Below are 14,398 nucleotides of genomic sequence, written 5' to 3'. Positions count from 1 at the left end.
GGTATAGAGACGGACAATTAATTCCAAAACACTCCAATCTAAAGAATTCCAGCCTAGTTCTGGTGGGGATTAAGCAGAAGTTTCAATTAATTAATGGTTGAAATGCCTAGATAACTTTTGCCTCATAAACACAGAAAAGGACATAAAGTAATGAAGGAAGGGAAGATTCTCCTTCCTGGCAGTGAGGATAAAGGAAATTTGCTGTGTTTCAGGAGGATTGTCAGTGGTTACTTTGGTTTCAAACATTAGCTCAGCACATCCCAATCCTGCCCACTCCCAAGCAGGGCTTCAATGGGAGTTGTGATTTATGGGACTGAACCTGAATTCCTGTGTTGGTTGGAAGCACTAAAAGCTCCTGAGGCTCCCCTGTGCCCTCAGCAGTGCTGGGGCTGCCTGGTGTGACCCCTGAGCTGGAGCCTTGGGTGTAAATGGAAAAGTTCCCGAGCAAACGCAGGGACACAGGAGGGCTCTCTCCTCCCTAAGTGCTCTCTTGGGTTTGCCTGTCTTTTACTTGCTCCTCTCTTCTCCAAAATGCCTTTTTTTGTTTTGTTTTTTGTTTTTTCCCTCTCAAAGAGCATGAAAAGGAAAATTGCTAATGAGTCAAACCAGCAGAAAATCCAGGGGATGTCTTGAGGACACGGATTTTCCCCATGGCTGTGGCAGAGCCAGCACTGCCCTGCCCTCATCAGCCACCCCTAATTAAATTAACTGGCTGCAATTAACACACAGCCCAGCACCACTCCTTTAATTCATGCTCTGGTTCTCCAAGCTGAATTGCTTTTAATAAAAACCTTATAAAAAGCAATTTTATTCTTGTCTGCTCACGCCAACCCTGAGCCACCATTGGCGTGTCTGAAATGTTCAGTTTGATTTAGGCAGGGCTGGGCCCTGAGCTGATGGAGGAACCAGAGGGGGAACACAAGACGCCTTCTAAACCTGGAGAGAATGCAGAGCACCATCAAGGTGGGGAGTTAAAGAGAAAGGAGAGAAGCTCTCCAAGTTTAATGCAGAAATAAATGATGGGTTTAGCCCTGCTGCATGAACATTGCATTTCCCAGTAGTAAAAGCTTGTTGGTATCTGGGTCAGGAGAAAAAAAAAGCTGCTAAAATTAAGAAACACTTTTAAGTTTTGGGTTATTAGAAGTGAGAGAGGTTCAGTGAGAAACTCTGGATTGTCAGTGGTGCAAATGAGGCTTTCCTGACGGGAGGGTGAGTCTCTGTTTGACTTTTTCCTTAAATATTTGCAGGAAAATTAAGGGCAGTGCTTTGGCTGTGCAAATATTGACCCCAGGTTTTCCTGTGCCATTAGCAGCACCAATATTTGCTGAGCTGAACCTGTGACCCCCAGGGCCACCCCAGGGAGAGGGGCCAGGGACCCTCCCCTGCACTGGGGGTCAGGTGGGGAGAGCAGGAGCTCAGCTCTGGCTGCTCTCAGCAGAGTTAAATGGGGAAATTGGTTCATTACGGGCATTTTCTGGTAAAATACAGCAATCCTGGAGGGGGAGATGTGCTTTTCACCCAGGCATCTCCTGCTTGTGGCTTTCTGGCTGACATGGGGCTTGTTCCTTCTGTCTGCCTTTGCTTTGGTGGTGCTTCCAAGGGCTCTGGCTGCTTTTGCTGGCCAGGTCTGGTGCTGTGCCCCTTGCTGGCATTCCTCAGCTTTATATTTGGAGTTTGATAGCCATGGAAATCTGTGGAAATCCTTGCAAGCCCTTGTTGAAATGGCAGGTAATGAATTGTGCCCTGTGGCAAAGCTCAGCATCCCTTGCTGAGGTGCTGCAGGTGAGGGACATTGCTCCTCTGAAATTCCAGATCCCTTAGGAAACCCTGCACCTGCATTTGGGGTTGGCTCTGGTTGGTCTGGGAGCTGTAATTCCCCATTAGATCTGCCCACAGCCTACATGAGTCCCTGGCCTGCCTTTTCCAGGAAATCCCATGTTTAACACCTGCTGGAAAGCAGGGACAGCAATACAGAGTGATTTCCAAAATGCATGGACCAGTCCCCTCGGTTTGGAATGGTTCTCTGTGATTTATTAGTCAGAAATTCCATCATATTTTGTGCCATCCTTCACGAATCTCAGCTCCAATTTTTTTCCCCTTCTCAGAGCTGTCTTGTGAATAACAAACCCCACATTGTTCTTGTGTGTGTTCTTCTGAATTTATTTCATGTCATCTTACAGGAAAGTTAAAAAAAAGATGCAGCTCCTCTCACTTAGCCCCTTTGGGACAGCAGCCACAGATGAAGAGAGAGCAATCAACGTGTCAGGATAAAATTAGATTGCCAGGGAGCACAGGGTTTGATCCAGTATCTGTATCAGATCTGGGCCTCAGCCCTGCATATCACAATAAATATATACAGAAGCATTTTGACATCATTTTTTCATGATGGGATGGGATGGGTGATGCAGCATGGCACTGCAGGACCCAGCGCTGGCTCCCCCAGGGATGAACCCCAGGATCCAGAGGCTCACCAGGTGAGTGCTGGGAGAGGTGAAGCCAGGGGAAAATTAATTTCATGGAGTATGACAGGCCATGAAGGAAAGCCATGGTTAAGCACCAGGAAATGGGAATTTTCAGGATTGTCTGGTAGTCAGTGTATCAGAGCAGGAGAATAAAGGCAAAGATCTCTGCCCTGAGCCCACAGCAGCAGAAAGGAGCTGTTAGCAGTACCTGGGGACACCAGGCTGGCGATGGCTTTTACCCGAGTTTGCTGTTGATGCACACAGGGTAAAGCCTTGCACAGCCCAGGCTTGCTACAACATGAATGAAGAAGGGCATTAAGGGAGTAAATAAAAGAGATGAGGAAAAGATCTCCACTTGTACAAAATGTGCACAGCCATGAAGGGCCCTTAAAGAAAAAAAGTTAAAACTTCATTTACAAAGAGCTCTCCTGACTTGTGTCATAAAATGTTCCAAAACAATCTCATGACTCAATTCCTGCAGCCATTGAAGTAGGAAGAATTACATAAGATCCTTGGAGTTTGCTTTATTTCATGCTTAACTCGTGTTCTCAATGATTCATTATCAGGGTTTGTCAGGGCTAATTAGCAGGGTGCCAGCTGTGGTGGGACTCCTGGCTGGGGACTCCCCTGGGATCATTCCTGGGGATGGGGAGCAGCAGCCAGGGCTCAGAGCCTGGGGCCGGGCTGCCCCAAGAGGGATGAGTTTGGTGCCCAAACACAGGAACTGCAGTTTTCTGTTGCAGCAAACAACAAAATCCATCAAGGTGCCAGGATGTTTCTTTTCTCTGCTAAAGTGACCTCTCTTAGTTCAACAGAAATCATTAAAATCCCAAAAGGACACATTGGAAAGCCAGGAAGGTGTGAGTGTGCAAATGTGTGGCTATGGAAGGTGTCCCTGCCATGGCACAGGGGTTGGGATGCTCTCTGAGGGTCCTTCCACCCCAAACCCCTCTGGGGCTCCTTGGTTCTGGGGCTCCCTGCCCAGGCTTTTCCTGCTGGTTGGTGTGAGATCAGCCCTGGGCTCACACACTGGGAGCAGATTCCAGACAAAGCCTTTCTGATCCAGGCAAAGTCATCCCTCAGAGAGTCCCTGTGCTGTTGTGCACACCCTGCTACTAAAAACAGAGTCAGTGAGAGTAATGAACTTCTGGGCAGCAATGGCAGAATATCAGGGACTCATTGCAGGATTTGCAGGTGGGTGCTGCCAGTGCTGGGCTCTGCAGGGTGGGTGCTGGACTGGTTCAGGGTGGGTGCTCCCTGCCATGGAGATGTCTGGGCAGTTTCTGGGGCTGGCAGGAGCAGCAAACCCCAAGCTTCACAATGGTGAGTGGTGTGTCCATCTCCCCTGAAAGGGACCAAGTGCCCTAACCAGGGGCTGGGACAGATGGCACCGGTTCAAAGTATTTTTCAGAAATGTATAAAGCATTTTCTGCCTGTGTTCTTTGGGGGGAAAAAAAAATCTATCAAGTATCTTTAAAGTGTTTAAAATTTGGTGAAGCTGCAAAGGACAGAAAAGGGGCGCTGATGGCAGGGAGGGAAAAGCCTCTCAAGAGCATCCTGAGTGATTCCATCAGCTTTAATGCCACTTTGTCCCTTGGAAAAGTCCAGGCAGCACAGCCAGAAGGGGAGGAGGAGACCTGCCTGAGCTGGCTGGGTCCCTTTATTGTCTGACATTACAACACTATTATTATTGGGAGAAAGCTGTCTTATTTAATTATCCTGAATGTGCAATTCCATCATTTCTAATTCAGCAGTGCAGGAAGATGTTCCAAGCATTAAGCGAATCAAAATATTCTTAGTAAATAAGTAACAGAGAATAATAAGTGTTTGGAAAGAAGAAGTTATTGTTCCCTGTGAGTGGCAGCCAGTTTAATGATTTGGCTGAAGTGCCCATCTAATAGAGCTGCCTGCTTGGAAGATTTGTGATCTCCAAGGAGCACTTGGAAGGTGTCTCCTGTGCAATTGATTGATCCATTCCTCGGGAAGGGCTGCATGGCTCTCAGGGCTGGGCAGGGATGGATGGGGCTGCACGGGGGGAGCTTCCCCTGGGCGCTGGGAAATGCCACCAGCCTGCTGTCCCCGAGGCACTGAGCTCCTGCTCTGAAAGGGGAACTGCTGCAGCAATTTTGGGTGCAAGACCACCCAAAAGCTCCTGGTAGGGGCAGGGCCTTCCTCCCCTGCCCTTCTGCTCCTTCCCTGATCCCTACTACGGGACACTTTAACCACGTCCTGCACAAAGTCATTGAGATCCACCCTCAAATCTGCAACCCAGGGTGAGCCTGGCACTGCCAGGTCCAGCCTGGATGTCACCAGCTTGGCCTCAGCTCATGGCCAAGGGCTGCTGCTCCTCCTCCTCCTCCTCCTCCTCCTGTTGCTTCCTGGGCAGCGGAGGCACAGGGCCCCTGGGAGATGGGTTATTTTCAGATGGAAGATAACTCAGTGTGTGATGCTCAGGGCCCCTGAGAGCACCCAAGGATGGCTGAGCTTGGCTCTCAGAGCTGTTTGCTTTTCCACAGGGTCACACCAGTGCTGCTGCAGAGAATCAGGCCCAGATAGTTCATTTAGCACAACCTGTTCATTGCAGTTTTGTCCTGGAAACAATCCATAATGTCTTGTAGATTTAATAACTTCATATCTTTTATAAATTACAATCTATTTATAATTTTAATATATTTTAATATTTTATAATTCAATAAGCTACAATTGTAAAAGTAATGTTTCCCTTACATAAATAAGGATCCAGGGAGGTATCTAAGCGACCATATCCTTGAGGAGAATTTGCTGTCCCCTGTCCTCCCTGGAAACCAGAGCCTCACTGACACCTTCTCTTTGTAAACAACAGCAACAAAGCCCGAGTTAAGGATCTGAGCTTTCCACTGGCCTCTGCTCCAGAAATCCATTATTTTCTGAGCAGCAGATAAGCAGGAGCTCTGGCTGCCTTCCCGAGCCTGACTTCACCCAACAAATTAATTGCTTGTACCACGTCCATTACAGTTGTCCAGGCTGACCTCTGCTGCGTGGCAGCCTCTGCCACATCACCAATATTTGAAGGATTGTTTTATTCCTCCTTCCTGCTGGCCCATCGCTCTTTGGGCTGCTTCCACCGGTTGGCTGTGATGAGATTTAGTGTCTGCTCTGCCAGCTGCCCAGAAAAAGGCAATGTTTAATTATACAGCAGCTCTGACAGTGAATCCTCCTGTGCTGGAGATCACACCACACCCTGGAGGGTGCCAGAAACGAGCCCCTTCCTTTCTGGCAAAGTCTTTGCTTATCCAGGAGAAATTTGGCTGAGTCTTATTTGACAGGCAAGTTAAGAAATGGTTTTGAATATTCTGTAAATAACTCATTGTTTTGCATTCTTTTATGGAAGAAGAGAAATTTGATGGGCTGTTGGTTTGTCCAGTGTCATTGGAGAGGTGGCACTGTCACCCTCCAATCCACTGTCACTTTTGGAAAACTATAAATGTTAGAGTCAAAAAATAAACTTCACTTTTCCTCCACCTTGAGAACAGCGGTGTGTGCTTGTGTTCTTTCATGTCCTATGGTGACAGTGGCCCTCGAGGTGGGCTCAGGGGAGGGGAGGCATCCTTTAGGTGCAGAGGGACAGGGGATGTTGCCCAGCACAGGTGTGACACACTCTCTGCTGGGTTTAGTCAGCGCTGCCTCACCCCAGGCGCTCAGCAAGGCCAAGGAAATCACAGCATGACAGAATCTGTGGGGTGGGAAAGGCCTTTCAGCTCTGAGGCTGGTATTTCTCCCAAGGAAAGCACAGCAGTGAGAGATGCACAGGCTGTTATTATATTTAGTTTCCTGTCTGAGAGGGCCAGATTGGGTGTGGGTAGCTCAGAGCAGAGGGGATGGGGCTCAGGTACAAGGAGAAGGGGAGTTCAGCTCCAAAGGCACGAAACTGCAAAGTGACAAACAGGGTTTCCAGGAGATGCCCAGCGGTCCTTGTTAGCTCAGCAAGAGTGGGAGAGAGACCGGGCACTCTCATGGATATCAGGAGGATCCAGAGCAGTGATTGCTCTATCAATTTGTGTAATGTAATCAGAATAATCTTTGATGCTTCAGGGCTCCAACCAATAAAATCAGGAGGAGAATAAAGATATCTGCATACTGTAAAACTCTGTCCTTTTCTCCTGGTGCATCTACTGCATCTTTCAAAATCATGAGGTGACTTCCAGCAAAACAATGGGATTTATTAGAAGAAGTGATTTATTTCCGCATCCTTCTGAACTGAGCACTCGAGGAAAACTTGAGGCTCCAATCACAAGACTCAGAAATAAAAAGAATAAGAAGGAGAAGAAGAAGCAAGATTCTGACTGGGGAGCTTTAAGTGAGCAAGAGGTAAACAGGCACCAAAGAGCTCTCCCTGGGTGGAGATGCAAAAGGGGATGGAGCTGGTGGGAACAAGGGAGAACTGGGAAGGAAATTCCATGTGCAGTAGGTGATGTGAGGAGCTGGGATGTGTGTGCAGGTGATGGGGATGGGGATGGGGCTGGTTCAGCTCCAACCCCTGGCAGAGAGGGTGGGAGTCTGACAGCACTGCAAAAAATCTCTGAGGAACTGGATGGTCCTTCAGCTCCCTTCCAACCCCACCCATTCTGTTGTTGGCAGTGTAAAGGGAGGCACTTTTCTAAGATGTGTGGGTGATCTGAGGGAGGTGAGACCCTGGCACAGGTGCTCAGAGCAGCTGTGGCTGCCCCTGGATCCCTGGCAGTGCCCAAGGCCAGGCTGGACATTGATGCTGGAGCACCTGGGGCAGTGGGAGGTGTCCCTGCCATGGCAGGGGTGGGATGAGACAATCATTAAGGCCCCTCCAATGCAAACCACTCTGTGATCCTGTGACTGGGCAGGTTCCTGCACACGGGTTCTGCTGGTCCAGAGTGTGTTAGAGGCCATGGGATGAACAGCAGCTACCCCTGGTCTGGTATTTATGAAGGAGAGATTAAAGTTTGCCTCCAAAAAATGTGCTTGGTCTGGTGGGAGCATGTGAGAGATGCATTCTGCATTAGCTGCAATTGGGAATGTGCCAGGGCGTGGATTTGCTGGTCAGGAGGGAATGGCAACAGGTGGTGGTGTCCCTTTGGGTGTCAGAGTTTTGGAGTAAAGGGAACAAAACCAGGATGTTCCAGCATCCTCGAGATCTGGGCGTGCAGAAGAAAAATGGGTCTGGAGATCTTAAAATAGAACGAGCTCAGCTGCATTTCTTCGGGTTTGGGAGTACGGGGTTACATCCAAACTCCTCCTCCTCCTCACCGCTCCATTGGTACCCACCTCGGCGGGCGGAGGCTCTGGTTCCCATGGCACAACCCGGATCGATGCTCTGGATGCCCTGGGCTGCCCGGGCGCTCCCGCTGGCCCCGGCTGTCCCCGGCGGCACTGCCGGGCCCCGCGAGCGGAGAGCCCGCGGCGCTGCGCTCCCCGCCGGAGAGCGAGGCGGAGGATGAGGCTGCTCCTGCCGCTCTTGCCGCTGCCGCTGCTCCGGCGGGGCCGAGCGAGCATCCCCCGCGCAGCGCCTTTGGCGGGCGCTCCCGAGCCGCGCTGCCCGAGCCCGCTCCGGTTCTGGCTGCGGCCGCGGGGAGCTGGAGCGGAGTGCGGGGTGCGGAGCCGCCTCGTTCCTCCGCTTCCCTAGTCGGCAGCGCCGCGGGTCCGGTACAGCCGCCAGCCCCATCCCGAGCAGGGCCGGGACCCCGCGGCTCCATCCCCGTGCCCGTGCCCATTGCGATGCCGTGCCCATGCCGATGCCCATGCCGGTGCCCGTGCCGATGCCCGCGCCCATGCTGATGCCCACACTGATTTCACGCCGGTGCCCGTGCCCGCGGCCGGCCGGGGCGGTGCGGCGGGCGCTGCGCAGCGGCGGCGGGCGGGGCGGGGGGCGGGCGGGGGGCGGGCGGCCGGGCCCGTTTAAAGCGGCAGCGGCGCGGCGCGCTCCCAGTGCCGGTGCCGGAGCGCGGCGGGCAGGGCAGGGCAGGGCGGCCGAACCCGCAGCCCTCCCCCGGCCACCCCATCCCGGCCGGCCCGGCCCCCGGGGAGCGCGGGGCAGCGCCCGGGGGCGGCGGCGGCATCACCATGGGCCGGCCGGGCAGGGTGCTGCGGCTGCTGGCGCTGCTGGAGCTGCCCTGCTGCCTGCTGGAGCTGCTGCTCGGGGAGGCGGCCCGCGGGCAGGAGATGTACGCGCCCCACTCCATCCGCCTGGAGGGGGACATCACCCTGGGCGGCCTCTTCCCCGTGCACGCCAAGGGCCCCCCGAGCTCCCCCTGCGGGGACATCAAGAAGGAGAACGGCATCCACAGGCTGGAGGCGATGCTCTACGCCCTGGACCAGATCAACAGCGACCCGGACCTGCTGCCCAACGTCACGCTGGGCGCCCGCATCCTGGACACCTGCTCCCGGGACACCTACGCGCTGGAGCAGTCCCTCACCTTCGTGCAGGCGCTCATCCAGAAGGACACCTCCGACGTGAGGTGCACCAACGGCGAGCCGCCCGTCTTCGTCAAGCCGGAGAAAGTAGTTGGAGTGATCGGGGCGTCGGGAAGTTCCGTGTCCATTATGGTGGCCAACATCCTCCGGCTGTTCCAGGTAGGGCCGTGCCGCGGGGCTCCGCCGCTCCCGGCTCCCCTGTGCCTCTCCAGGTGCTCCATCCGCCTCCCTCCGGAGCAGCTGCTTCCCCTCCCCGCCGCCCTCTCCCTTCTCCACGGTGCGTGGCGCTTTCTGGATTTATCGCCCCATTTGCACGAAGCAATGCCTGAGGGAAAAGAGGAAAGGAAAAAAAAAAAAAAAAAGGAAGAAAAGAAGCGCTGGTTGCGCTGGGTTTGCGTTAGCGAGAGCCATGGCTCGGCGGGGATGGATGCGGGCGCACGGATCCCAGCGGGGCACGGCCGGCACCGCTCCCGCACGGAATCGCGGCGGTGCGGGCACGGCCCGGGGGTCGCGGGGGGTCGGGACAGGGCCGGGAGGGGGTCAGGAGGGGCTTTCTCGGCAGAGCCGGGGCTGTGCGGGGCAGCCCCAGCGCCCAGCGCCTGCCCGGCTCGGTGCCGGCTCCCTCCCGAGCCCGGAGCGGGGGCAGCGGGGGCGGCTCAGCCCCGGGCTCCGGGGCTCGGGAGGAGCGAGGGATGAGCAGAGCCGGGGGATTACCGAGCGTGTGTGTGCGTGTGTGTGTGCGGGGGAGATGCGCTGCAGCGCTGCCCGCTCTCCCCCTCCTCGCCTCTCCCCCGTTCGCGCTGCCATCGCGCCCGTCTCGCCCCCGGCGCCGCGCCTCGCTGGGTGTCGGGCACGGAGATTTGTCACCCCCGCTCTTCTCCTGCCCCGGGGCCGTGCGGGGCCATCTGGCCGGCTCTGGCAGGGGTTGGATCCCCCGAGATGAGGGGGTGTCCCCCTGGGATGTGGGGGTGTTCCCCTGAGGCTGGGATGTCCCCCCGGGATGAGGGGGTCGGGGATGTCCCCCCGGGATGACGGGGTGTTCCCCCGAGGCTGGGGTGTCCCCCCAGGGCCGGGATGTCCCCCCAGAATGAGGGGGTGTCCCCCTGGGACCGGGGTGTCCCCCCGGGGCCCCGCAGCAGCCGCCGGGCCCCAAGCGAGCGCCGGGTGCTGCTCGGCAGCGATCGCGGGTGCGGTGACAGTGACAGAAGCGCCACCAGATGCATCGTGAGCAGCGGAGTTCTTCGCTCTCTGTCCTACGCCTTCGCATGCGGAAGGTGGTGGAGGGATTTTTTTATTCTTGTGCAGCGGGCGGAGAGATCCCCCGCGTTTCCCAGCTGGAAACTTGTGAGGCTTTCGCGGCAGAGCCGCTCGGTGCTGGAGCAGCCGCCGAGCCTCCCGCTCCCATCTGCTGCCGGTGCCATCCATCCCCGGCCGAGCCCAGCGGGGCGATGCTGCCCTGAGCCGTGCCCGGGCATTTCCCTGGTATATTTATTTCATCATATCACACCCACGAGCCGCTCCTTTGCCGTGCTTGCTCCATCGTGGCGGATGGCAGCGCATGGCTGCAGTTCAGCGCTGGATCCCCGGGTCTGTGTGTCCTCACCGTGCCGTGCTTCCCGCTCCGGCTGCTCCCGCTCCCCTGTGCCCGGTTCCCCTGTGCCCGGCTCACGTTGTGCCCGGTTCCCCTGTGCCCGGTTCCCCTGAGCCCGGCTCACGTTGTGCCCCAGCACGGTTCAGCCGCTGCCAGGAGGGTGCAGGAGGCAGCTCTGCCACTCCAGCTCCCATCCCACCGCCAGCCCGGGGCACTCCCCACCGACATCCATTCTGAGGGAAACCGAGGCACCCTTAGGATAATGCCACAATACCTGCAAAGCCTCTGGTGATACGTTACTTGTCAGAAAATAAGATATTTGGACAGTTTCTCCATGTAGAGATATTTATATAAACTAAATGTTTTAATGTATTGTGGCTAAGCCTCTGTTCAAAATTGCAATTTAACCAGATCATCCAGAAAGCAGGAACTGGCCCATGCTGAGGGAATTTACTGAATATCTATTTTACAGCTTGGATGAGCCGCCTTGAAGCAGATCTTTCATGCTGTAAAGCTGTTCCCTGTTGTCCTCTCCTCCTTCAAAACACAATTTAGAACATGCTCAGCCACAGAGAAATAGAAAATAACTATTTTAGGAGGAGAAGTAGACCTGTTCAACAGCTAAGTGTCATTGTGTGTGGGTGGATGAGAAGAAGCTCTAAGTTAGCGGAAAGAAGAAAACCAAGTACCAGTCACAAAAAATCTTGTTAACCTCAGAACTCTCTGAAATTGCTGAGTGTGGCAGCCAGCTTGTTTCTCAGGGGTCACCGTGGGTTTTGCTGCCTGGGGCAGTGGGTGAGGGGAGGGTGGATGGCTCTTGAACACTTGCATGCCCGAACTGGCTTTTCCCTCACATCTGGTAGGTAAAGGCTCTGTTGAGGTCCCTGCAAAGGAATCCTAATGGAGTTTGTGCCTCTCTGACAATATCTTGGGAGAGAGGTGTTTGTGCTGTGCCTTGCTGTAGGGAGCAAATGGGTGTAAATCCGTATCTATAGAAATACATAACCCATCCGGAGCACAGCAGGGCTTCCTCAGGCAGCTCCTGCTGCTTCAGGCGCTTCTCCCCAGCAGGGGCCAGGTCCGTGCAGGCTCTTCATCTTCCTCTCTGCATGGGAGGCAGTGCTGGCTGTGCCTGCAGCTCCCTCCCAGCGCAGGGGCTGTGAGCAGCCAAAGCCAACAGGTGCAGCAGCAGGAGGGCCAGGGCTGGGCTCCTGGGGCTGCAGCTCATCCCTGCAGTCACTGCTGCAGCTGCTGTGGGAGCTTTGCTGGGGTGGGGAACCATGGGGGGAGCCCATGGCACTGGGGGTTTGCTGTGATCAGCCCTTGCCCTGCTCTGCAGCTCTGCCCTCACCCAGCCCTGAGCTGCTCCTTGGGTAAAACAGCTGGGAATAGCTGGGGTGGGAGGCTCTCCAGGGATGGGGCAGGCACAGGGCACTGCTGGAACCCAGCTGAAGGGCTGGTGCTGATGGAGCCAAATGAGACTTTGGGCTGGTCACTGCTCCTGCTGGCTCCCTAGGACGTGTGTCAAAGGCAGGGACTTCTTCCCAACACAATTCTATCAGTGCACACCAGTAAATAGCAGCCCGGTCATAAATTAAATATCCCTCCTAAAAATAACAGCAAAATAATTTGGAAAGCTGCTTCCAAATGCACCAGGGAGTTCAGGCAGGATGCTTTTAGGCTGCTGGTTTTGCTTTGGAGAAAATGCTGCTCCTTTGCAGGGCTGTAGCTTTCCCTACAAATGGAACTCCATGATAAAACCATGGCCAGGGTGCTTCATGGGAGTAGAACCATGCAATATGGGGAATATCAGCACCCTGACTCCTCTTTTTATGCTGCAAGACTTATTTTTGTGCTCCCTACACTTATTTTTGTGCTCCCTGCAGACTTCTCCTGACAGGTTTTAATAATGAGCAAATTACGGCTTCAGGTTTGTGTCCTCGGTGGATGCAATTTGAAAGAGTCAATCAAGAATAATTTTGTTCTTGTCTAAATCCCCGTGGGATTTCATCAGGGGTGGCTCTGGTGGCCCAGAGGGGGCTGTTCCCGAGCCCCTCCAGGGAACTTTGCAGCAGAGTGGGCTAAGGCAGTGCAGGGAGGCTGGGAGTGCAAATTGGAACATCCCTGATCTCCCTGGGGGTGTTGGCTGCCTTTCCTTCCTGCCGAAGGAGGAAGATGACAGTTGCAGTCCTGCCTTCTGCTCCAGACACAGTAATCACAAAAATGAGATTATTTGGAAAGGAAGGGAGCTTAAAAGTGCAGCTCTGAGTTGGATGCTGCTCTTTTCTTGCAAAATGCACACGCTGTTGCCAGGCTCTCTGGGGGAGGCTGTTGGGCTGGGGTTGCTGGGGATGGGATGGGATGAATTGGGATGGAATGGATTGGGATGGAATAGGGATGGGGTTCAGCTGCTCCAGGGAGCGAGGGGAGCTCTGGAGCCTGCTCCTAATGGGAATGCTCCTCGGGCACAGGGAGGAAGGGGCAGGGCTGTGTGAGAATTACAGAGCCATGTGTGATCCCATGGTTCCATCAGATCCCTCAGAAGTGTTTGCTTTCTGATGAGTTCCCCACTGCTGATCTGATCAGTGTCTAGAAACTCCTTGTGATTCCCAGGAAAATGTCTGCAATGGTTGTTCCTCCATCTCAGTTTCTTGCAGGAATGTGGGATCCCATTCCATGGGAGATAATTTCCGTTCCCAGCCCACGTTTGAGCCCCTCCTGCTGCCCTTGCCCTGAGGAGCTGCTGGGGAGGTTCCATTGCTGGAATGTACCTGGGATCCCACTGGGGCTTGGAGGAAAACTCCCACATTTCAGCAGGGTTTTTCCCTGGATGCTTATTTATTAATCCTGACCTGATTGTTGCGTTTTCCTCTCCTCACTTCAAACAGGACAACACTTTTTAGGCAGTGGAGTAATGATTCATTTTAGAGAAGATATTTCAGGAAACTCCACATTTTTTCGGTTTCTCACATAGAGAATGCAACAAAAAGCTGAAAATAGGAAACAGCAACCTTTAATTCTTTGCCTCCTCTCAAAAAAGGGGTTTTGTGTTCTTTAATGAGCTTTCATTTCAGCAGCCCCTGAGTATTTGTCCTTGCTGGTAGTGAGGCCCTGACGTGTGTCAGACCCTGACCATGCAGGGCTGTGCCTCAGCTGGGAGGCTGCTCCAGAGAGGTGGGATTTGATTTTTCCTGTATAAACAAAAGGCCAGGAATATCCTCCCTTCAGGAATTCCACATGGGGAGTCACTAATGAGAGGCTGGAGGTGCTGGGAAGGTATTTTTCTGGAACGCTGTGTTTTGGAGGTAAAATTCATTTTCTCGACAAGGCAGAATTCAATTTGAGCAATAATCTTGGCTCTTAATCTGTTTTCAAGTGTCTCTCTTGAGGCAGGAGGGACTGCAAAGGGTCATTTGGAAGGAGAGTGGTTCTGCCAGGAGAGGGATGCTCATCCATGGAGAGGGACAGGGAGGGACATGGGCACAGGATTCAGGGATAACTGGGGCTGGCACGAGGGGTGCAGGAACAGGGAGAGCACATTTCCAGCAAGTTCACTTGTGCAATTCCCAATTTGCTCTTTGAAACAAAGTAAGGTGACCTCTCTGGAATGACAAATGGAGGGATCATTTCAAGGCATTAATTCTTATATAAAGAATTATTGATCTGCTTTGGAATCTCATAACAGTAATACTACAAAACTACATGTACTCTGTTCTATATTTTATTCTATTAAATGAGTTTTGCTTGGAGGCATTAAAGCCATCCAGCACAATAGTGTTTCATAAGATCAGATGTTGTTATTTCTATTTATAGTGGTATTCAAATTAATCTCAATGAGTGACAAAGCTGACTGTCCCAGACACTGGACCATGATGAATTTTATCATAATTTTGGGAGATACCAAGCATGTAATGAAGGCTGT

At 53.5% G+C, this 14,398-nt stretch overlaps 1 protein-coding gene across 6 annotated transcripts in view; it reads left to right on the top strand.

Moving 5' to 3' along the window:
• The first annotated feature begins 7,914 nt into the window (after nt 1-7,914).
• The window catches only part of GRM7 (glutamate metabotropic receptor 7), a 155,772-nt gene continuing 149,288 nt past the window's right edge, over nt 7,915-14,398 (top strand). For 4 of the 6 annotated variants that reach the window (XR_012582311.1, XM_074550283.1, XM_074550281.1 and 1 more), the window contains exon 1: nt 8,186-9,044. Coding sequence is in view for 5 of the 6 variants with exons in the window: in XM_074550283.1 (XP_074406384.1) it covers nt 8,201-9,044 (844 nt within the window). In the remaining variant the exon portion in view is untranslated. Of the gene's footprint in view, nt 9,045-14,398 lie in introns of all 6 variants that reach the window. The other 2 variants (XM_074550284.1, XM_074550282.1) reach the window with 2 other exon arrangements.

The sequence above is a fragment of the Zonotrichia albicollis genome, chromosome 12 (genome assembly GCF_047830755.1).
Source record: "Zonotrichia albicollis isolate bZonAlb1 chromosome 12, bZonAlb1.hap1, whole genome shotgun sequence".
In the NCBI taxonomy this organism is placed as follows: domain Eukaryota; kingdom Metazoa; phylum Chordata; class Aves; order Passeriformes; family Passerellidae; genus Zonotrichia; species Zonotrichia albicollis.
This window is presented reverse-complemented; position numbering and strand designations above follow the sequence as displayed.